The sequence below is a fragment of the Setaria viridis genome, chromosome 8, assembly GCF_005286985.2.
Source record: "Setaria viridis chromosome 8, Setaria_viridis_v4.0, whole genome shotgun sequence".
In the NCBI taxonomy this organism is placed as follows: domain Eukaryota; kingdom Viridiplantae; phylum Streptophyta; class Magnoliopsida; order Poales; family Poaceae; genus Setaria; species Setaria viridis.
This window is the reverse complement of record NC_048270.2, coordinates 2,103,964-2,126,172: the sequence shown is the minus strand read 5'-3', so window position 1 is coordinate 2,126,172 and position 22,209 is coordinate 2,103,964. Positions and strand designations below refer to the sequence as shown.

Genomic DNA, 22,209 nt, shown 5'->3' with positions numbered 1-22,209 from the left:
TCAGCACCACAAGCTCTACTCGTTTCCGATTGGTTCACAAAAAAATGTAAAAAGTGACACGCACACTAAGCAAGAATATTCTTTGATGCAAAAAACGAGCAAAGGGATGATGCGGTTTTTCCTGCATTCATGCAGTGATGAAGGGAGAGAGCGAAGAGGAAAAACTCTTGGCTTTTCAAGCCCATCTTCTCCGCGTCAAATGCTGGCATCCATCGATAAGACGGCAGCTGTGCGTAAGCGTTTCTGTTCTGGAATTTCTAGAATCAGACTAACACACCATGTGCAAACATTTGACTTCTAGGTCTTTCACCATTTTTGCCTGCTGTTTCGTCCTCCTTTTTCTCCGCGTTGCTAAAAAGTTAGAGCAAAAGATAGGTCCGTTTGTTTCCGCTTATAAGCGGCTTATCGGCGGAAATAAGCGAGAATCCCGCCAAACATTTTGCTTATTTTCACCGATTCTCGCTTATGTGGTAAGTCGCTTCAGAGATTTGAACTACGATAAGCGAAAAGTGAGAAGCGAGAAAATATTCGCTTAGATTATAATCCAAGCGTGACTAGGAGAAGTATATCCAAACAGGACCATTACTTTGCGTTTGAAGGTGTACAACAGTACTTCTCAGTCCCATATTCAAAGTACTTCTAGTAATTTTTTTCCTACCCTATTTTCATTTGCTCTTGTTGGCGTGACAATTCTAGCCAATTGAGAAACGAAAGTGTAGCCTACTCATCCTTTTATTCTCAACTTAACCCTAAGGAAAGGAAGTTATTTGGTCTCTTTCAAATTAATGTCAATTTTTTATCTCTGCAAGAAGCGCTGGTATGGAAGCTATTTTTTAGGCACTATTTTGTTTGGCACACTGTGGTAGTGGAAGGTTGGAACCACACATCCGGCCAAATCTCTACATCTACTAGTAATACGTGTTATGGACAAACGTGTTGCCGACTCGAGTGCGCGTGCGACTTGAAGATGTGCCCTGTGCCGGCGTTGCGATTTGCAAGATGCCTCCCGTCTCCTCGGCTCCTCGCTCGCCGCTTTCGCATTATAAATAGAGCTCGGCGCCACCAGCCCACCACCATCACCCAGAGGCCAAATCCACCAGCAGCCAACCAGCTAGCGCTCTATCCAAGCAGGCAGTTTCAACTGTTGGAGCCACGGCAGAGATGAGGCGTTGCAGCTGCCGTATCACTTCGCCGCTCGCGGCTCTTGCCCTGCTCCTCCTCCTCATCTTCTTCCACGGCGCGGCAGCGGCTCGCCCCCTGCCTGTTTCTGTTCCTCCTCTGGTTAACCAAGGTGCGTTGCTCTAATGTTTCTGAACCTCTTTGCTGACCGATCCTGCTCAGAGTTGCTCTAATTAATGTTTGTGAACCTCTTTTGCAGAGAATGGAGCCAAGGTGGCTGCAGATGATGAGCCGGTGATTCAGAAAGGCGCCGCTGGTAGTGGCGATGAGCTCTCATCGGTCGCTGAGGCTGAGGTGATGGGAGCAGAGGAGGAGGCGGAGGAGCCGGCGTGCGAGGAGGGGAACGACGATGACTGCATGCAGAGGCGGCTGCTCCGGGACGCGCACCTCGACTACATCTACACCCAGCACAAGGGCAAGCCGTGAACCCGTGTGACGTACGTGTGAGGGTGAGGACCGGCAGCTGCAGATCCTCATCTCGGTTGGTTGGGACTTGAGTCTCTGATGACGAGTACATGCTGCAAAGTTGACACAGGGAATCTCATCTAGCTAGTACATCTACCTTCTGCTAGGTTAATTATAAGTTCTGCCACTAATTAGTATCCGTGATCCATCTCTAGGATTAGTATACGCGTGTGTCCGATCCGTCACCTCGTTTGTACATCTCTTAGTCGTCTATAATACATGCATGGGTTACCACTATTTTCTTCAAGGCTTTTGATTGTAATCGGCGCAGTATGAGATTGTAAAGCTGATCAGGTTTATTCATGTGTGCCATACTGCCATGCCATGCGAGTGGCTTCTAACAAATGTAGGAGTGCCTACTGCCTAGCTCTACTTATTTGGTTTGTGTTGGTGCGATGGAGTTCAAGTTACTGGAAAGGGGGCCATCCTAGCAAGGGCTAGCCAACTGCGTCGCCCCCGACTCGCGCGGTTACTGAAACCCTAGCTGCCGCCCCCTCTCGCCGAGCCGCCACCGAGCGGGCTGCCGGAAGCCCTTGCGGCTCACGATGAGGGTGGCGGCAGGGCCTCTTCCCCTTCCTCCGGTGGATTTGGGTTGGCGCGGCCGCCAGAGCAGCCTGAGGGGGCTTGCTAGCGTGGGCGGCATCCCGCGGTGGCGGAGCATGAGGGGCCACAGATCCAGCATGGCGTCGGCCGGATCCGGTGGCTCTGCAACCTATGCATGCGCGAGGCGGTGGAGGCATTGGCCAAGGCGTGAGGAGCAGGGGACCTCCGGTTGGCCCCGCACGACGGTGCATGGGGTAGGGGAGGGGGCGTGTCGACCAAGCTCAGCGGCGACGCGAGGAGTAGGCGTGCGTTGGCCAGCCCATGCGGCGGCGCGAGAAGCAGGGGAGCAGGGGTCCTGACGGCGGCGCACCTGCGGCGGCGGAGGAGCAAGCCAAGGGGTCCTGTGGCCGACCCGGCAACGGAGGAGAAGGGGCAGTTGAGGATGGTGAGTGTGGGAGGTGACGGTCGGCGTGGGCGTGGCCTGGCGAGGGGCGACGAGGCCACTGTGGAGAGCGACGCGATGGGTGGTTGCTGGCGGCGGCGGTGTGGCTGGAAGGAGGCTGGCCAGGTGGTGGCGCAGTCGAAGGTGGTCTACGCGCGGCGCAAGGAGGCACGGCGGGGGTGGCGCCGCCCCGGGTGGGTTTCCATGCTTGTCGTTTAGGGAGTGCTGGGTTGTGTCCGTGCAAGTTAAGGGTGGGATGCTTCGGGTGAAAGCCTTTGCCGGTATCTTGCTGGTGGTGATGGCAACGGCGCCCTAGGGCGTCATTTTCCCTGTTGGGGTGTCACCTTGGAGATCTATCCCTGCTGCACGGGATCTCTGGGTGAAAACTCTGTCTAGTTTCTGAATGAGCGATGGCGGCACCACTAGCGTCATCTCTAGAGGCTCAACTCAACTTGTGCCATTGTTGGTGACGCGATCGTGGTGGCAGCGGCCTCGCCGTGACGGGCTTGCGGCTCAGCAAGGTGGCATGTGTAGGATGGAAAGCTTGACGAGGGTTGCTAAGCTCACGTTGAGGGGATCGCAGTTCTGATGGCGGCCAGGGGTCGTTGCTTTCTTTATCGGGTGAGCTGCTTGCAGCAGATCGCGGCGGCTGGTGTTGCTTAGCAACTGTCAGTGCGGTGTGGGACTACATTGAAGGACGATATCATGAGACGACTAGGCTTGCAGCGGACTGTGTCGGGTTTCTCAGATTTGCTGGGCTACTCCGGTGCGATACATCGTCGGAAGACAGCGCAAGCAACTACTTTGACTTGCTGACACAACGGTGGAGGCATGTGCGTGGGTGGAGCAACGAGGCAAAGTCGACTTGCGGCGGCAGCTTGGCTGTTTGATGGAGATCGGCAACATTGCTCGCCATTTTGATGGCGACAAAAGAAACGGATCCGTGACATGGAGTACTGTGGTGGGCGTGACGAGACCCCTGCGCGCGGTGTGTCTTCGAGGTGACAAGAGCGAGGTGCCAACGGCGGATGCGACGAGGCCCCCGCGTGTTTGTGAAGCAACATGAAAGAGGTCCGAATCTGGTGGTATCACTCTGACGGGTGGGGTGTGATGTTGCAGCGGTATTATGGCGAAGGATCCCGCATGACGATGGCCTTCTCAGTGTGGTGCGGTCTGTTTCTCTCGGTCCCTGTTAACACAGGTTTCGGCCACTACATAAAAGCGGGAATGTTGGTGATGGCCGCATTTAGGTTTCGGTTCAGCTGCCGTTGTCGAGTGGAGTGGTACGGTCACGTTGATATCCCAATCTAACTGGTCGATGTGTTGTTAAGTTGAGTTAAGTGCGATGGCGTGGTGCGGTATATGTTGATGACCCAATCTAACCTGTCGGTGTTTGTAGTGTTTTTTTTTTCATTTTTGTTTGTTTCATCCGGTCTTGACTTCATTCTCTTTTTAATATAATCAGTAGTTCTCCTCGTTATTTTTAATGTTATTTTTAATATAATCGGTAGTTCTCCTTGTAAAAAAAAAAGATGGAGTTCAAGTTATGAGCAGATTCATGACCGTGGTTTTCTTCTTAATTAAATGGTAATTACCCTAGTATACTACGCACACTTGTGTTAATTTGTTTTATGGTGGGTGCGCCTGAATGTCTGTCTCCCTGTCCCGCCTCCGGGTCTGTGAGACTGCGACCCCTGTCAGATTCTCTGATGATCTCCTTCTTGTAAACAGTTTCTCCCTCTCTCTACCTGTCCCTGATCTTCTTCCACGAAAATAACCATTTTGTTATTACTAGCCCAAGAAAGCAAACATCGTGGTTGATCAAGCTACAGTGGCTACTCAACACTCTACAGTACTAAATTATCCCCGAGATTCCACATGATGGTCGGAGCATAAAAAGTCAACACCATGGCACCGTGCCGCTACAGCTCATCATTTTCTTATGCCTAAGGCTCTTGACTGCTGCGGCAAAGAGAGACATGCAAAGATGCTCCTCAGACCAGATCAGTCGTCAGTCCCCACATGACAGCCATGGCAATCATTCACATTTTGTTTTTCACACAAGGAGTAGTACTACTGGATTGCAAACTGCATAGTATCAAGCTGATTAAGCTTTTCTCAACCTTTTTTTTGTTCACAAAGGAAGATACTGCGCCGTGGTATCTGTGAAAGCCCTCGAGCTATGAGTAGTAGTCAAAGTGATAGTATATATGAAAGTGAAACACCATGTGCCAGCACTTTGCAAGGTTGCCAGCTGAGTGGACATGTTCCATTTCCAGACGGCCTACTTGCTTCAGTACCAACCTACACTGCTACTGATAAAGGGGAGTTGTAGTGCCATCACTTGTTTACTTGAAATCATCCTAGCTGGAAATGCATGCCTATGGTTTGTGCAGGTCGAGTGGCCAATGGCCAATAGTGCCCACTCCATTATCTGATCAAGCTAAGCGCACAGTGAGTGACCATCAGTAGTGCTACTAGCTAGCTGCTCAGCTAGTGACCTCATCAGTCCCCTGTACTACTGTTTAATTCTAGCACTCCCTCCATCCTAAATTACTATTCGTTTTGGCTTTTCTACATTCATAATTTTGCTATGCATCTAGATATATGCTATGTCTAGATACATAGCAAAAATCATATATCTAGAAAACTCAAAACGAATATTAATTTGGGACGGAGGGATACTAGTTTAGAGGCAGCAGCTCAGGCTAGAGTGCGCAGGGTTGGGGCAGCAGCTCAGGCTATAGTGCGCAGGGTTGGGGTTTTATTGGTTAAAGCAGCATGCCAGCTTAATTATTGCACTAGATGTTTGTATAGTATGTAGTACATATGCTATAGATCAAACGATGGGCACTTTGTTGCAGTTGCTTCTTTTCCGGCAGGCCGTCAATGTGAACAAGCAAAGAGGCCGGCCACTTGCAAAGTTGCTATTGGTGTGACCACTTTTTGCCCGCACAATCATCTACTATCCGATCCCGGCCAACCGGCCCTCGTGCACACGGACAGACAGACAGAGATCGAGATCGATCTTGCACACTGTAGTGCTCGTAGATCATGCCTGTCTTTGCAGGGGACCGGAAAATTCAGTTAATTTGGTCAGTGGTGGTTGCATTGGGTACGTAGCATAGATCAGTAGCTAGGGCGTTAGGATAAACATGCATGATGGTCAACGTGAATGTAGTGGCATGCAGGTCAGAACTGAGTGGCCGGCCATGCCAAGCAGTGGCCGGCATGTGTGCACATCCGGATGCCGTACCACACCTAGCGCCGCAAAGTACATGCATGCCATATACATGTATACATACGGCCGGATATAAACATGCGCTAGGCGTCTGCGTGTAGCACTCCGGCCGTACGTGTTTTTCGACAAGTGCGTCTGGTTTTCATCCAGATTTGAGAGCCCGGGTGAATTTCCGAAGGTAAAAAAAAAAATTCGGGCTTTCAGCTTTTCAACTCTTAGCTAGCTAGGCAGGACGACGCGGTTTAACTTGTTTCCATCGATTGTTGACGGTGACGGTGACCATACAAAGCGTAGTGGCATCGAACTGGAAAATGGAACTAATCCAGCAAGTGGCGGGTGTGACGGTGTTCAGAAAGAGAAGATGTCAGGCTCCGACCTAGCAGCACCTCAGGTGTCAACCTGTGAGCTATTAGCACCTAGCATGCCAAGTGACGAGTAAGCAAGCATGATAACTGATCCATTATTGCAACAGCCGAGGAAGTTGTCCCGAGCGTATATACCAGTATCTGCACTTGTGCAGTCTGCTCTGAATTCCGATCCTGCTATATAGACCGTATATCCTGTAGTCATACAGGCATACCGGGCTGGTTGCAACTTCAACTCGATCGGAATAAGCTTTGATCCTCTGCATTTTTTTTCAGGCCCGTTAAATTCGCTTGAGTCATTTGTACCTTTGGGCCGGCTCTATAGATACACTGCTGGCAGGCAGCCTGTCACCACCAGTCTAGCCCAGCCCAGTACACTGACTGCTACAATCCACTCAAGGCCTGGCTGGTTAGCCCATCCATTATTACTGGGCTCGAGGTTACACGGCCCACTTAAAAATATGAATCCCGCGCTTATCGGACTCGAGAAGAAAATAATTAACCCGGATTCGCGCATCGCATCGCATCGCATGTTGTCGTGTGTCGGATTCGTAACACTTCCGTTGCGATTTTATTACAAGCACGAGCAGTCGTGTGTGTCAAATTAAGTTGCCGATTCGGAAACCAAACTCAACGCACTACGGGACACAGGAAAATTACCAGAGTGCCAGGGGCACTCGGCGAAGGGCAAAATACACTCGGCGAACTGTTTGCTAAGTGTAACACTCGGCAAATGGCACACGGCAAATTTCGAGTCGGCAAACCTGGATTTGCCGAGTGTTTTGTGTCGCGCACTCGGCAAAGTCGTTGCCGAGTGGCCAGAAAACACTCGGCATTCAATTTTTGAAAAACATAAAAAAAAATCCTGTTACGCTGCCGCCGCCACCACCAGCCGCCAGCTCCGCCACCACCGGCCGCCACCACCGCTAGCTCCGCCCGCACCCAGAAGTTGTCGACGACATTCCAAAAGTTGTCCGCGTCGACCATCATGACGCCGTCGGCGACCGAACCCAGCTCGGAGTAGTAGGGGTACCTGTAACCCGTCAGCTTGCACCCGTCGCCGGCGGTGGTGGAAGTGGACGAACTGTCCTGCCTCGTCAACGCCGCCGACGCGCTCCAGCCGCCGAGGCCCACGGCCGCAGCAGCAGCCACGGTCTTATGGGAGTAGCAGGCTTGCGGATCCGGTGAGAGAAGGGCCGGCGCCGCCGGATCCGGTGAGGGGAGGGTCGGCGCCGCCGGATCCGCCGGAGAGGGGTAGGGGAGGGGCAGGGGCGCGCCGCCGCCAGGCCCCCTCCCCTCGATCCGCGACCGCCGCCCGGATCTGGCCCCCACCGGAGCCCCCTCCCCTCGAGCCGCCCGGATCTGACCGGCGGCGGAGGGAGGGAGGGAGGAGGCCGCCCCGGCCGCCAGATCTACCGGTGGGGATCGGGGCCGGGAGGGGGCGCCGCCCGCCGGAGAGGGAGGGGAGGGGCGCCGCCCGCCGGAGGAGAGGGAGGGGAGGCGGCGTCCGGCGGGAGGGAAGGGGCGGCGGGAGGGGAGGAGGAGGGGGGGCGGCGTGAGGGGAGGAGGGGGGCGGCGTGAGGGGAGGCCGGGGGGCGGCGTGAAGGGGAGGCGCGGGTGGGGGGAGGGGCGGGGTGGGGGGTGGGGGGCAGGGGGTGTCTCGAGGGGGGGTAGGCGGGGGCGGTGAGAGGAGGCGGGCCCGGCCGGTACAGGGAAAAAAACGTCGCCGAGTGTCCAGTGTGGACACTCGGTAAAGGGTTTCTTTGCCAAGTGTTCACCCTAGGACACTCGGCAAAGTTTTTTTTAAAAAAATTAAAAAATATCTAACAGTTTCAAAAAAATACCAAATTTTCACACGAAACAATATGTGTTCTCTACTAACTATACAAAAAGTTTTGTAGTCAAACCGAACTCGATCGTCACTTCGACTCTAAATTTTATCGAATCCTTCTCAAAGTTACTATTCTTCTTCTGAAATGCTTCGGTTTGTAATCATCGTACATGATGAAATGTGCAAAACCTTCTCAATTTTTTTCCACAGCCTCCACGTATTATATCATCACATCATGACAAATCTCATGATTTTCAGACTTTGCTTGTTTTTTTTACAATTTAAAAATACTACTGCCACACGTTCATGGTCGTGTTTCCTGAACAAGATGTTCAAAATTTCTTTTTATTTCATGGGTCAGGTCTCAAATTGGGCCAAATAATATGAATATCATTTTTCTACTCATTTTGTTCCATAATTTGAATCACTTGCAATTCAAATTTGACTTATACCAAAAATTCCCTTGAAATGCAATTAATTAAATAAATATAGCAAATAAATTCAAAAATATACCAAATTTTAACATGGAGTACCACATGTTGTATGTGGGGAGTAGAAAAAATTTCAAGGTGAAAAGAGAATTTTTTTTTTGCCGAGTGTCAAAAAAAAAACACTGTGGTTTGCCGAGTGTTTTTTATTTGATACTCGGCAAAGTCCCGATTTGCCGAGTGTTTTTTCTTTGCCGAATGTTTTTGGCTTGGCACTCGGCAAAGAGCTTGTTTGCCGAGTGCTCGAAAAAAAACACTCGAAAAAAAATACGCTTGGCAATTTTTAGCTTTCCCGTAGTGACGCTAGCAACAGTAGCAGCTCGTTAAACACGTCTCCCGGATGCACTACACTGCAACAGCACCATGGCCGACGCGACACCCTCATCTGGTTGGTTCCGCCCCAGTACCAGCACCACCAGCGGTTCCAAGAACAGGAGGAACCTGACGATGACGACGTCGTGGCCAGCCTGCTCGACGAGTTCCTCCCCCGGGACTCGGACCTCGACGTACGGGCGCATCCGGCATCCTCGAGTGCGCGAGAGAAGCTGCGGTGTCTGTCTCTCCGATGTCTGTAAATTTACTTGTAGCACTGTGTTGTTGTAGAAGTGAAAGTTTACCAAGTTATTTTCCATGTTGTTGTGTGTTAAGCAGCATGTATCAGTATCAATTTTATTTGTAAAAAATAAAAAAGGTTACCTTTCCCCTGCTCATGTATAATAGTATAATATTACAACATTTTATAGTTTTATTAAGGCGTGTTAGGAGGCGCTAGCAAATGGTTCACATTCTATCCATTTTAGTTGTGAGACTGAATTTTTGTGTCCACCACTCTTTATTTTTATTTTTTACGAAAGTGTCCACCACTCTTGAGCGGTGATGGCGACAAAAGCAAACTCACCGTAGAGCCTGCCATCTGCTATCAGGCAAACTGTTCACCCAGGAAACAAAATTTGCTCGGCATCACGGGCTCGACAGATTTGCATCTGGAACAGTTCCAACCCCACAACTGGGTTTGATCCTGCAGCTATCGTCAGCTGTTGTTGAATTGGCTCGGCGAATGCTATCGATCAACAGACAATGCAGCTGGTAGCTTGTGGTTGGAGATCTGAACGTCCGAATGGGACGCGGACACATCGCAAGCGTGAGCCCACGGTGGGGTCTTTGTCCGGCGCGGCCTCTGTGCGCCGCCCATGCGCACGCGGGCCTCGGGAAGGGAGCGCGCGCGCCAACCACAAGCGCAGGCCATCGTGGCCGCGCGCCAGCCAGCCGCCCCACCCCACGGCGCTGAGGCCTGAGTGCACTGCTGCCTCCGCTGTCCGCTCCCACCACCGATTGACCGACCGGCCCCAATTCTTCTTCTTCCCCAACCACCACTTCGCACTTTGTTACCTTCTTTGGTTGCATCCACCGCCCACCCCCTCCATGCCTGCCACGCCGGCTTCGGTTCACACCATCCCACGAGAGACGCGGCGGCCAGGTTCTCGGAGCCTTCCGCGCGGCTGAGCATGGAGGCCGCGGCGGCGGCGCCGCATCTCCTGCACTACGGCGGTTTCGGCCGCGTCGCGCACCTCCCGGCGCTCCCCGGTCGCCGCCGCCGCCGCCGAGGACAGTAGCTCCCCTGCGTCCGCGCCGTCGCCACGGAGCCGAAACCGTCCACCTCCTCCTCCTCCTCCTCTCGCCCCAGGACCCATAATGATCTCTCCAACACCGTAAGTTCGAGCCACTCCAACGTTGCTGCTTTTCCCCTTCACTGTTGTCGCTGTGACCTCGCTGACATGTTTGCTTGCCTGTGAATGGCGCAGAGGTTCGGAGGGGTGTCCAAGGAGATCCAGCGCGTGCGCAAGCAGATGGAGCAGGACGAGCAGCTTGCCACGCTCATGCGTGGCCTCCGCGTCCAGAACCTCCGGGACGAGCAGTTCGCCGACGACAATGTCCGCCTTCGCCTCGTCGAGGTCCGAACTGCAACCCCTTTGATCCACTTCCATTAACCTCTCACACAGAGTGCTCTTGTCTTTACCCAATCACAAAAGAGAATCACTTCCAGCAGAAAATTAGTACACAGTAGGTTGTTACTGAATTCTGTTGTTTTTCTTCCTTGGTTCAAGGTAGAAACTGCGGACAACAATGAGGGAGGGGCTGCCACTTGTGTATAGCCCAGAAATCATATCAGCCTACTGGGGTAACCGTCCAAGAGCTGTCGCCCCTCGAGTTGTGCAGTTGCTGTCGGCTGCTGGTGGTTTCATCTCCAATCTCATATCCGATCTTATTAACAAGAAACTCAAGGAGGTAGCCATCGTATTCCTGCAGCTGTGTTGCCTTCCCTAAAACCATGTAAATGCGTTTGCTTATCACTTTATATTCTTCTGTTGCTGTCAAATGTTCATCCGCAGAATGAAGTAGCCCGCGCTATTGAACTGAGCGAAATTGTTACATCTCGGTCCTGCTTACATCTTGTCAGGATTGCAGCTATATGAGTTCGACTGCTGGTCACAGTCCAAGGATTGCACCTATATGAGTTCGACTGCTGGACACAGTCTATGAGAATTGGGTAATCTCTAGATACTCATGAAAGGTCGGAGTATGACTTATACGCTCCAAATCGCGGGGATGCTTTTAAGCAGCCTGTACCAGAAAAGGATTTTGGTAAAGCTTGTTTGCACAAGAATGTCAATTCAAGACATAGTCCATTGATTAGTTGTGAATAAGTGTAGCCTCTCCTCTAAGTGGATGTTCAACTTGACAGTCTCCATCGAAAACTGGTATATAAAAGCAGTAGTGGAAATGAAAGCATTTCTCGTGTGTCTAGAAATTTGGTGGGAATTGTTGGAATATTTGGGCTAGGCCCATTTATTTCATTTAGTATCAAGGCCCACAATTAACGCTATGTTGGTGGGAATTGTTGGAATATTTGGGCTAGGCCCATTTATTTCATTTAGTATCAAGGCCCACAATTAACGCTAGGTGGTTAACGTGGTTAATTCCAAATGTGTAGTTAAGGAGTATCTTAACCAACTTAAATAGGTGCACTATCTCTGCACTAATTGAGAAGTTGAGAAAGAGAGAAAGGGTGCCATGCTCGCTCGCCGAGCCAAGCCGTGCCGAGCCGAGCCGAGCCGAGCTGACGTTTTTAATCACGAGTTGATGACTAGTAACTGACGCTGTGTTTAGTGACTAGTAACTGACATGGTTTAAAAGGCTGACCCTAATGACTAGTAACGGCTGGAGGTTACTGCTAACTGATGGCTGGTTAATGACTATCAATCACCTGTGACAGTGTCCAAGTTCGTTGAATCTTTTTCTCTTGTGTCTATAAAAAGATGCTCGTACTCTGATTAACGTGCACGACACAAACCCCTCCGCCTCTTCCTCCTCCTCCGCTACCTCCCCTCCACATCCGCCGCCGCCTCCGCTGCTGAAGCTCCGCCCCGCCGCCGCTCCTCGCCGACCCCTCGACCAGTCTGACTGTGCTGGCGACCGCGCCGACCGAGTCATCGACCACGCCGACTGCGCCAGCGACCGCCCTGACCGCGCCAGCGACTGTGCCGACCGCACCAGGTCCGACCGGTCCTTCTGCCAGTTTGACTGGTGGAGTTGGGGTGTCGGCCTTGACTCTCCACTTTTTGTTTTGAGGGACTATGGGTCTATACGTGTTGAATGCCTCATCCCTTCGCTTCTCCAGCTCCTGTTCCCTCTTCTCCTGCAACCTTAACCTTTGCAAGTTCCTCCTTTGGGTACGAGTCAACCCGGGAGGACACCATCTTGGCAAGAAGTACTTGAAGCCTGAACCACTGCTACTAGCTTCAGACATACTTCTTGATATTGACCTTAGTTCATGGATTCTTGGCTGCACTGGCTGTCCCTGTTCCACCATTTTTTTCTAGGTTTCAGAGTAACGTTCAACAGAGAAGCGAACATTCAGAGCTACCTGTGAACCTTAGTGGCAGTTTGCAAACAGTGGGTTACTGATTGAAGCATAACTCGAGTTTCACTAGACCAAATTTTATGAAATTTTTACAGCATATCATTAATTTTATGAAATTTTTACAGCATATCATTTACTAAATTCTGGAACCAAGACCATTTAAGAGCTTGGAGAAAAAAAATTCTGATAGTAGTTAGTTGCAGTTCAAGACAACTAGAAAATCCTTAGGTGATTTGGCAAGAATTTTTGTGAGAGTGACATTAGGTTAACATATCATCTATAGGAAAGTTGTTCCAATTTCCAAACATGATGCATGCACGACCTATGTGTCCTCACAAATCAAAGAACTGCCAATTACTTGGACTTACGGGGTTAGTGCTTGTGGCAAGGCAATAATTTATGGCTCTCCCTATAATAACTAGTCGATTCTCTAACCTTTTGTTAATGTAACATAAGCGCGGTTAGTGTACCTGCAGAAGATCATTCATACAAATTGAACCTTTCGTGCCAGCACTCACAAAAGTGTCCACATTCATTACCGTTCACTATAGAAATGGCACACCATCGATGCCCGAGGAAGTCTCGCTAAATAAGGCTTATAGGTGCGACAATTACTGCAGGCGTGCATGCATAATTAATTTACTCGGTAATCCATCCTATTAAGAAGAGTTATTAGGGGAGTATATAAGGGTACGTAGGGGTACCTCTAGGAGGACGGCCAATCCCTCAACACAACAACCAACACCCGAGCACATGGCGTAATACAATCCCCCAAAATAGGACGTAGGGTATTACGCTACACTAGTGGCCCGAGCCTGTATAAATCTCTATGTGTTGTGCCTTGCATTACCATCAAGTAGTTCAGGGTCTTGTGATCCTTTCTGCTTACAAATCAACCATCTAGGTACCACTAGGTGGACTGCCAGTCACCAAATGCGATAGTCTTGCTAAGTGTATTGAACTTAGAAAACGCAACACGAATAAGAGGGCATGAAAAGCGGCATAGGGTACATTTAATTTCACGACACATTCAGAGTTAGTTTTTGTGCGAGAAGAGTTTCATCTAGATGAAACTGGTTCCTTCTCTCCCCTCTTAAATTTCCTGCCATGTCATCAGATTAGCTGATGCCTGGTGTGGTGTGCTTGGTGATGCTGGAGCTAGAAAGATGCCTCTTCACTCTCCACGGTTGCTTTACTTTCCTCCTGTGGGCAACATTAGTTGCCTAACCGAACTGCTAACTTCTTTAATGGCATGAGCGTGGCAGTCACACTTGCAACAGAAAGAGGTCCTTTCCAGAAGATGTACATTACTATCAATTATGAGGTTGGGGAATAGCCCTTATGTTGCTATGTATCATGCGCAGAAAACTACAACACCGGAACAGACAAGAATCTCTCTAGAGAAGTGGCTACCCAAGGATGAGTGGGGAACCCATAAACCCATTACTGGTATTTTTCTACGAGGTATTTCTTATTTTTAGCACTGCAGTACTTTTTTTCTTTGTTTATTTAGGTTCAAGGCTTTTGTTCTATGCTATCTCCAAATCCAAAGCAAAAGAAAACAAGGTCTCCATAGAACTTCGTTGATGACTGAGCTGGCACCGAAGGTAGATAATGCTTTTGGGTTGTCCTTTGGTGGTAGATATTATTGGGCATTCTTTTGGTTGATCTATTGACGTAATACCCCAGCAGGTTATCTCGTCGGGTTCTGCATCGTGCGAATCAAGTCAAATTCCGAGCCAACTCCCCTTCGGACTCCGTAACGCAGCTTCCACCTATCAAGCAGCCTTATCCGGGTTGCAATCTAACTCAGGTCCGATTAAGGACCACAACTACGATCACTATTTGGATTCCAACGAGGAGACTCCACTAACAGGTTCGCAGCAGGGCCTGATGATCACCTCAACCCCTCAAGGCAGATTCGTCTACTGGCCTAGCATGAGGCTACCTGCCCTCGCCCAGGACAACGAATCACGCTTCATGGCCCATCTCGACATTCTTCTGTACTAGGAGGGATCACCTTTGTCTTCTATCCATGAAGACAATGACTCTACATAAGTCATCACCCAAAGTTCTGGAAGCCTCTCTCTAGACAAGGAACTCTTCACCCTTATCACAGGGCCAGATACAGATGACGTCGAGCAAGCAGATATGAATCCTCGACACGAGCATCATCCAGATGATGTCTCGCAAGATGAACTATCTGCCAATGTTGTCGGGAAGGAGACCGAAGCTCAGAGAACCCGACGACGAGCAAGGAACGCAACGAGAGCGGATTGTCGCCACCGGCTGGCAGAGAGGCTCCCGATTATGAATCTAGACAACGCCTTCAAAGCAGTCCAGACGCAGCAGCACCATACTCCTCTCGCCACCATTGCTTCCATTGATCTCATCACTCGAGCCATGCCCCAGAACAGATACACAGAACAGTTGGCAGCGCTGACAGAACACACCTACAAACTACTCGACATGCAAGATTTGATACAAACTACACCGAAGTCAACACGACAGTAGCTATAGAGCCCCTACAGCTCCTTCAGCTCGACAACCTGAAGGCGCCAGACCAATCAGGGATGCGCTAGTGTGGTAGAACCATCCAAGTTAACCCGGCTAAAGTATATTCAACATTGCCTTAAATGTGAATAGACACTTTAATCGAATTAAACTGGTAGTCTGTCGGGTTTCACCCGATGCAACCACGTGTTTCGGATCGAAACAAAGTATACTCGCACGAAGACGAGTCCAAAGATTACAACAATCCAGATAAATTATTACAGGTCCCACATTAAGTTATTACAAGCCGATAGTTCACATGCATAAAAGTAGCGTTCAGAGTTCAGAAGCAGCGGAAATAAACGATAGGTCTAACGTCGATACAAAATACTATGGTGAAGCCTCTCCATGTCATCGACGTCACTGGCCACGTCATCAATGACGTCACTAGCCATGTCATCGTCCACGTCATCAACCACGTCACCAGCCACGTGGCAACCATCTGTGATGTTTATTTTCATCACAAACACTAGGCCTGGGCTGCTGCATGGGCCTAAGGGTGTTTTGTGACAGGTAAAAAACATCATAGATTGTGTTGATCTGTGACGATTTCGAAGAAAACGTCGATCGATTTAATCTGTGACGCTCAATACATGACGTTATCTAAAATCGTCACGGGCATTGCTTTATGACGATTTTTTAGTGATATGTGACAATTTTGTTTCGTCACAGATTAAATAGTTTCTTGCAGTGGAAAGTTGATCTGTTCAGTTGGGATTAATACACAATCAAGGAAAAATTTAGCTAACGCTTGCAAATAAACATAGATATGTCTATGGTAAAGGAAGATAGTTCATAAATTATATTGATACCCACACACAACAATACAAGGTGGTATGTAAAACTTTGGATAGAATTCCAAGATGACATGCTCAACCACACAGGAGATAGACACGTACATTGCCTTCAATAAGTAAATGATCAAATGGAAAAACGTACATTGCCTTCAATAAGTAAATGACAAAATGGAAAAACGACAGTGGCTCATCATGTATGCTTGTGTGCACTGACCCATATTATTCTGCAGTAACAATAATGTGGAAGTAGGAACACGAATGCATCTTCAAGTGCAAGGCGCGATGCTCACAGCAGTGCAAACTGTGAAGCAGGTGTTCGCACACTGCGAGAACGCCAAATTGCGGCATGCTGTAGCTGCTGCCGTAGTCGTACAACCGCTGGTGGCTCCACCCGCGCAGAGCCCGTTAGAAAAACCCTGGCACGGTTCTTTGCAAGCCGCAATACAATCAACGGCCGCCGCGGTGGGGTGGCCATTGGACAGCAGGACCAGCAGGATGCAAGCGGCGATAGAGGCCATCTTCAGCGTGGTGGAGGCACCAGAAGCCATGGATGATATGGTGGCTTAGCTAGTAGCTACGGGACAAATGAGTGAGATAGAGCAGGAAAAGATGGCAAGCTCAGGTGCCGTGGTGGCCTGCTGAAATGATGCCCAATTTATAGGCAGCAAAAATGTTTTAATAACATACGGTAGGTAGTTCTCAGATGTGAAGAGTCGACATTGTTATGAGCACGTTACCTTTTTTTCGATTCTTGAGAACAGAATCCTTTTCATCTCAGAGTTGAATCAGCATTAGTCATTTATTATTTAACGCGTGCTTCCACCTGTGATAACTGGTGAAGATTATCTTATATACGCAATCCGGTAGTTGAAGATATTGTAGCTTCCTAAAATCATGGACAAATCTCATGAATTAATATTTTGTACACAAATCCCGTAGTGGAAGGTATCATATATACAGCTTCATAAAATCGTTGACAAATCCCATGAATTGATATTTCGTACACAGTATAGCTTCACTAGACCATAGTTTCGGATTTTGGTGATTGAATTACAATATAATCACTGTGGAGGTGCTGGAACTGATTTTGTATTGGATTGGGCACTAAAATTTTTAACACGGTATGGTCTGTTGGCCTTGAATATTTTTTTTTACAGAATATAAGGCAACCAAAGAGGATAGAACCATGCATCGGAGTGCTTGATGGCAGGTCAGTTGCACATGCCAGAGTATTCCAAAAATGTGTCACCGTAGAGTTCGTCTGAAGACTGCAATGAATGAGTAGCCGTACAAACTGGGACTAATTTTGTATTGGATTAGGCACTAAAATTGTTAACACGGTATGGTCCGTTGGCCTTGGATTTTTTTACACACGGCGGAGTATTGCATCCGAATATTAGGCAAACAAAAAGGATAGATCTATACATTGGAATGCTTGATGGCAGGTCCGTTGTAGATGCCAGAATATTGCCCCATGCTCGAGATTCAGTTAAGAAAATGCAAGCTGGAAGGTTCGGTGCAATGAAATTGCCCAAATCGAAACTATGGTGATGAAGCCCATGGAGAAGTGCTCGAAGTTTTTTTTTGAAGGAACAGGAGGGGCAAGCTCCTACTGAAATATATTAAATGAAAGGCGAGTCCAAGAAACAACAGAAGTAGAAGGTAGAAAAGGCAACAACAAAGGAAGAAAAAAGAAAGAAAAGATTACAACCATTCCATCATGGTAGGAGCTAGGGAAGATTTCGCTCTATGTAGACAGACGGTATTCATTTTTTCCATGAATTTCCTTTTGCAGCTCTGTACCGAGGGGGGACATTGTTGAAAGGTCCAGTCATTCCTCACGGACCAAATGCTCCGGGCCATTAAAATGATGATCTCCATGTAGAAGGGAACGTTCAGTTTATCCTTGATTGAGTTAAAAATCCGAAAGGGTGGCCTGGAGGAAGTGCTCCAACAAGCTTTCGAGAAGTTGCATCTCAGGAATAAGTGCGGCATTGTCTCCTTTTCCTGGAGGATGCAAAGCACACAAGTATAAGTATCCAAATACATTGTTTTTCTGCTTAGAATGTCTTTGGTGCTCAGTCTGAATTTAATTAATAGCTAGAAAAATATCTTGTGCTTCTTTTGGCATTTAGATTTCCATATCCATCTATGAATTGGATGTATGGTTCTTGTGCCCGTTATGACTTTATAAGTTTTTGCTACCGAAAAGCGGGGGCCTTCCCCAAATGTAAGTCCACTTATCTCTGCCTTGAGCTCTCACAGTATTCCTCAATCTATTCTGCAGAATCAGCAACTGCTGATGAGCTTCTTCTGAGAGTGGTGGGTGAAAATTTTGAGACAGTGATATTCTGCTTGTAGCCTCCTTATATGATACCAGTTTGTTTTTGGCATAAGAGAATAACTGGGGGAATTCCAGGTAGAGGACCTGCTCAATCCATGTGTCCATGCAGAACAATACAGTAGAGCCATCCGATACCCATGCCGACACTATTCCTTTGTATTTGTCCAGTAGCTTGACTACATCTCTCCACCAGAATGAGCCCTTTTTGTGCTGTCCAGGCAGTTTCCCATTAGAATAATAGTTATCCTAGAATAAATGAACCCAGGGAGTATCAGCTCTGGTGAAGAACTTGTGTAGGAACTTGAGAAGAAGGGCATCATTTTGACTGTTCAGGTTAATAACCCCAAGTCCTCCTTGCTGTTTTGGTAGGCACACCATAGGCCAAGCTGCCTTGGAGGGTTTCCTAGAATTCAAATTAGATCCTCTGCAGAGATAGTGTTTCCTATATTTATCTAATTGTGTGATAACCCCCTTGTGAAGCTTTAAGGTTGCCATATGAAACATTGGTGAGGAAGAAAAGACTGAATTTACCTGTTCGAGTTTGCCCCCTTGAGATAACATGTTAGAGATGCCTCCCAATCTTCGCTCCACCTTCTGTATTAATGGAAGGAATTCCTCAATGTTAGGCTTTGTTGCACCAAGTGGTAGCCCCAAGTAGGTGAGTGGCAAGCTTCCGACTTGGCAATCGAACATTGACGAAAGTTGTCGGAGTTTATCCTCAGAAGTGTTCAGAGGTACCATAACAGTCTTGTTGTAGTTTACTTTAAGACCAGTTGACTCCGCAAACCGATTAAGCAGATGCTTGAGATGCAACAACTGGGAAGGATCTGCTTCCATGACCAGAAGGGTGTCATCTGCATATTGTATAACTGGGAAGTCAGGTCCAGCTCTTTCAGGGATCGGTAGGTGTAAGCTTCCTTCCTCTTTGGCTTTATTTAGGATTGACTGAAAAAGGTCCGCTGCTAGAACAAATAGAAGTGCGGATAGAGGATCCCCCTGTCTGACACCTCTTCTGCAATGAAAGACTTTCCCTGGCACACCATTGAGGAGTATTGAAGATGTTCTAGTGTTGAGAATGTCCTTTATCCACCCAATCCATCTGTCCCAAAGCACTTATGTTTTAAGATATCCAAAATGGCTTGGTGCTCAATCCTATCAAAGGCTTTTTTCAAAGTCCAGCTTGCTGATGATTAATTCTCTCTTTGAGGCTTTACAAATGTGAAGATATTCAAAAGCCCATGCTAAACAGTCTTGTATGGATCTAGACTTTATGAAACCATACTGATTTTTATGCACTAGTCTTAAGATTACCTGTTGTAGCCTTTCTGCTAGAATTTTAGTTATTAGCTTGATGGTTGAGTTTAGGAGGGAGATTCGTGTGATGTATGAAGCATTCATGCTCTGAACACACACACTTATGTCATGAAAACCTTCAGACAGTCTATAAAAATCTTCAGCTATCAAGTCCCACCATCTCTTGAGAAACTCTCCATTCAAGCCATCTGGGCCTTGGGACTTGTTACTTGGAAGTTCCCCTGTAATTGTGTCGATCTCTGCTTTCATAAAGAGAGATTCTAGCCATTCCAAATTTGGATCTGATGTCAAGATAGTAGAAAGATCAAAGTACATGTGAGTAAATTCAAATCTCCCCATCCTTTCCTTATAAGCTTCCCAAAGAATCCTGGCTTTAGCTTCATGTTTAGAGACAATTTGTCCATTGGCATCAACTAAAGAAGTGATATAATTGATTCTATTTCTGACTGAGGCCCTTGCATGGCAGAATTTTGTACATTCATCCCCCATTTTGACCCAATTGATGGAGCTTCTTTGCTACCAATAGACTTTTTGTTGGTGGAGCAAGCTATTCAGATGTGATGTGATGACTTCTCTAAAGTTCCGTTCTTGCAGGGTAAGATCTCTAAGTTCTTCAATGATGTCAAGGAGTTGAATGGTGTCTTTGGTGCTCTGGATTGCTTTCGCCAGACTGGGGAGCTATGCTTTCTAGATCCTGAAAACCTTCCTCAGGTTTTTGAACTTGGCCCCGATATTCTTTGCCCTATCTGTGCCTAGAAGTGGAGTTGCCCAACCTTGTTGGAGAATGGTTGGGAACCGATCATGTTCTAGCCAATAATTCTCAAATCTAAAAACTTGTGGCCTTGGAATGGTATTAGAGATCGAGACTACACAAGGAACATGATATGAGGAGTCACTGGACAGTGATGAGGCATAAGTATTGGGATAGGAGATGGTCCAAGGGTTAGATATGAAGAACCAATCGTGCCTCTCCAGAAGAGGATTCTGCTGTTTGTTGGACCAAGTGTACTTGCATCCTTTGAGCTGAATTTCTATGAGCCTAAGCCTGCTAATAGCTTCATTGAAGAGAAGCATTTCCTGAACATTTCCTCCCGGATTGTTTCCCCCTGATTGTTTCTGTCATCCGGCTTCCTAAGAAGGTTGAAGTCCCCAACTATTAGCCAATTTTTTTCCTCTGGTATTTCAACCCTTTTGAACCAGTCAATAAAGGATAGCTTCCCCTCCGGAGTACATGGGGCGTAGATATTCGTGAGGATCCAACGTTCCCCTGATAGCTTGCACTGAAAATCTACAAAGTGGGCATAAAGATTTTGAAAGATAGGTTCCCCCTTGAATTTGGAACCATTCCACACTATAATAGTTCCCCCTGAGTTGCCAATAGATGGGATGAAATCGAAAGAATCTAACTGTGGGGGATAGAAATTCCTAATATATCTAGCATCAAAAAACTTCTTTTTGGTGTCTTGTAAACAGGCAATATCACAGTTGGATTCAGATATTTTGCTCTTGACGACATTCCATCTTGTCTACGAATCGATACCCCTAGCATTCCATGATAACACATTCCAAGAACGTGCAAGCCGTTGGAACCATGGGCCTGAGAATGAATAATGCTCAAATGGCTAGTTCAAGAAAGGGAAGATCTTCTAGCTGAAATATCCTACATAGAGAACTTGTACATGTTGAAGTATGAAGCTTTAATGCACAGAAGAATATTTGTTTGGTGAAGCTAATGTATGAATGTCAGATGGTTCCACGGTGCTGATTCCAACAGACTACATCACACCACTAGAAAACAGTTTATAGGACCAGTTAAAATGGCATTTATTGCAGGGGGAGACCCGGTCCTGCTTTTCGCATTTGCAATGTGTTACTGCGAGTGGGGATCCAATGTCTTCACCGTAAAATGATACTCGTCAGATGCTCTTATGTCTGTACACATATTGGTGTCGGATCATATAGCATTAACGGAAAAAATGGGCCATTGGAGCAATGGCTAATTATAGTGGTTGATGCTGTAAATCCAAGACCACTTAGTCAATTAAAGTTCCTCAATTCTAGAGAAAGTTACACATACTTCAAAAGACATACATCCAGGCTGCCAAAGTGCATATATAAACTGACAACGCAAATCATTTATGACAACATTAGACTAATAGAGAATAAATAGTTACAAATGGAACGTCACTCCTGGCTACTCATCAAGAACCAGTTGTTCAAGGTACTAGAACAGGTTCGATGGAATTACAGCTATAAACTGGCTACGCACAAAGAACCGTTTGTGACATCAATCATCACAACCAGTTAGTGGCACTAAATGGTTTTGATGCCACTAGGTGTGACCTATAGGAAACATTTTCATGGCCAACGCAGCTATTTTCATGTGTTGGGTCCAACAAACACGTAATCGTACCCTGTGGCCGGTATGTCCACGCGTGTGTTGGCCATTGTCTTGTCTTCGATCCATCCCACACATGTCCCTCCCTGGTGGTCGATTATGAGTTACATGGCGGACGTAGTGGAATATGGAACTCCACTGGCACCTATCTGACTTGGCCTGATTGGTGCCAAATGGTAGTGTGTACATCGGCTTGGTCAAGTTAGGAGGTCTCTCTTCCATTGTGGACCATACCTAAGAAGATAAACTTGCGATATGGTCTCTTGTAATCCTTAACAAGTGTTCCGACAATGGAAGTTAATTTCTTCCCAAGCCTTGAGCGCATTT

The 22,209-nt window shown here is 47.7% G+C and overlaps 2 protein-coding genes across 3 annotated transcripts; both read left to right on the top strand.

Annotated features, from left to right (window-relative positions):
- Positions 1–1,061: 1,061 nt before the first annotated feature.
- On the top strand, positions 1,062–1,947 carry LOC117833236 (phytosulfokines 5). The gene is made up of 2 exons (XM_034712666.2): positions 1,062–1,291; positions 1,379–1,947. The coding sequence occupies exons 1-2, from the start codon at positions 1,162–1,164 to the stop codon at positions 1,603–1,605; spliced, it is 357 nt and encodes a 118-aa protein (XP_034568557.2). The 5' UTR covers positions 1,062–1,161; the 3' UTR covers positions 1,606–1,947.
- A 7,876-nt stretch (positions 1,948–9,823) lies between these two features.
- LOC117866722 (uncharacterized) lies at positions 9,824–11,344 on the top strand. Of its 2 annotated transcripts, XM_034750995.2 has the most exons (4): positions 9,824–10,263; positions 10,357–10,506; positions 10,664–10,840; positions 10,945–11,344. In XM_034750995.2, exons 2-4 carry the CDS (start codon positions 10,402–10,404, stop codon positions 11,026–11,028), a joined length of 366 nt encoding a protein of 121 aa, XP_034606886.1. In that variant the 5' UTR covers positions 9,824–10,263; positions 10,357–10,401; the 3' UTR covers positions 11,029–11,344. The 2 variants fall into 2 exon arrangements, 1 of the variants encoding a protein (XP_034606886.1); XR_011898940.1 differs by having other exon boundaries at positions 9,841–10,263; positions 10,660–11,259.
- Positions 11,345–22,209: the final 10,865 nt, after the last annotated feature.

Excerpts from the sequence above, each read along its gene's own strand:
- LOC117833236 (XM_034712666.2), top strand. The coding sequence starts at position 1,162 with ATGAGGCGTTGCAGCTGCCGTATCACTTCGCCGCTCGCGGCTCTTGCC. Across the intron at positions 1,292-1,378 it reads TCCTCCTCTGGTTAACCAAG|AGAATGGAGCCAAGGTGGCT; the intron begins GTGCGTTGCTCT and ends CCTCTTTTGCAG.
- LOC117866722 (XM_034750995.2), top strand. The coding sequence starts at position 10,402 with ATGGAGCAGGACGAGCAGCTTGCCACGCTCATGCGTGGCCTCCGCGTC. Across the intron at positions 10,507-10,663 it reads TCCGCCTTCGCCTCGTCGAG|AAACTGCGGACAACAATGAG; the intron begins GTCCGAACTGCA and ends GGTTCAAGGTAG. Across the intron at positions 10,841-10,944 it reads TTAACAAGAAACTCAAGGAG|AATGAAGTAGCCCGCGCTAT; the intron begins GTAGCCATCGTA and ends GTTCATCCGCAG.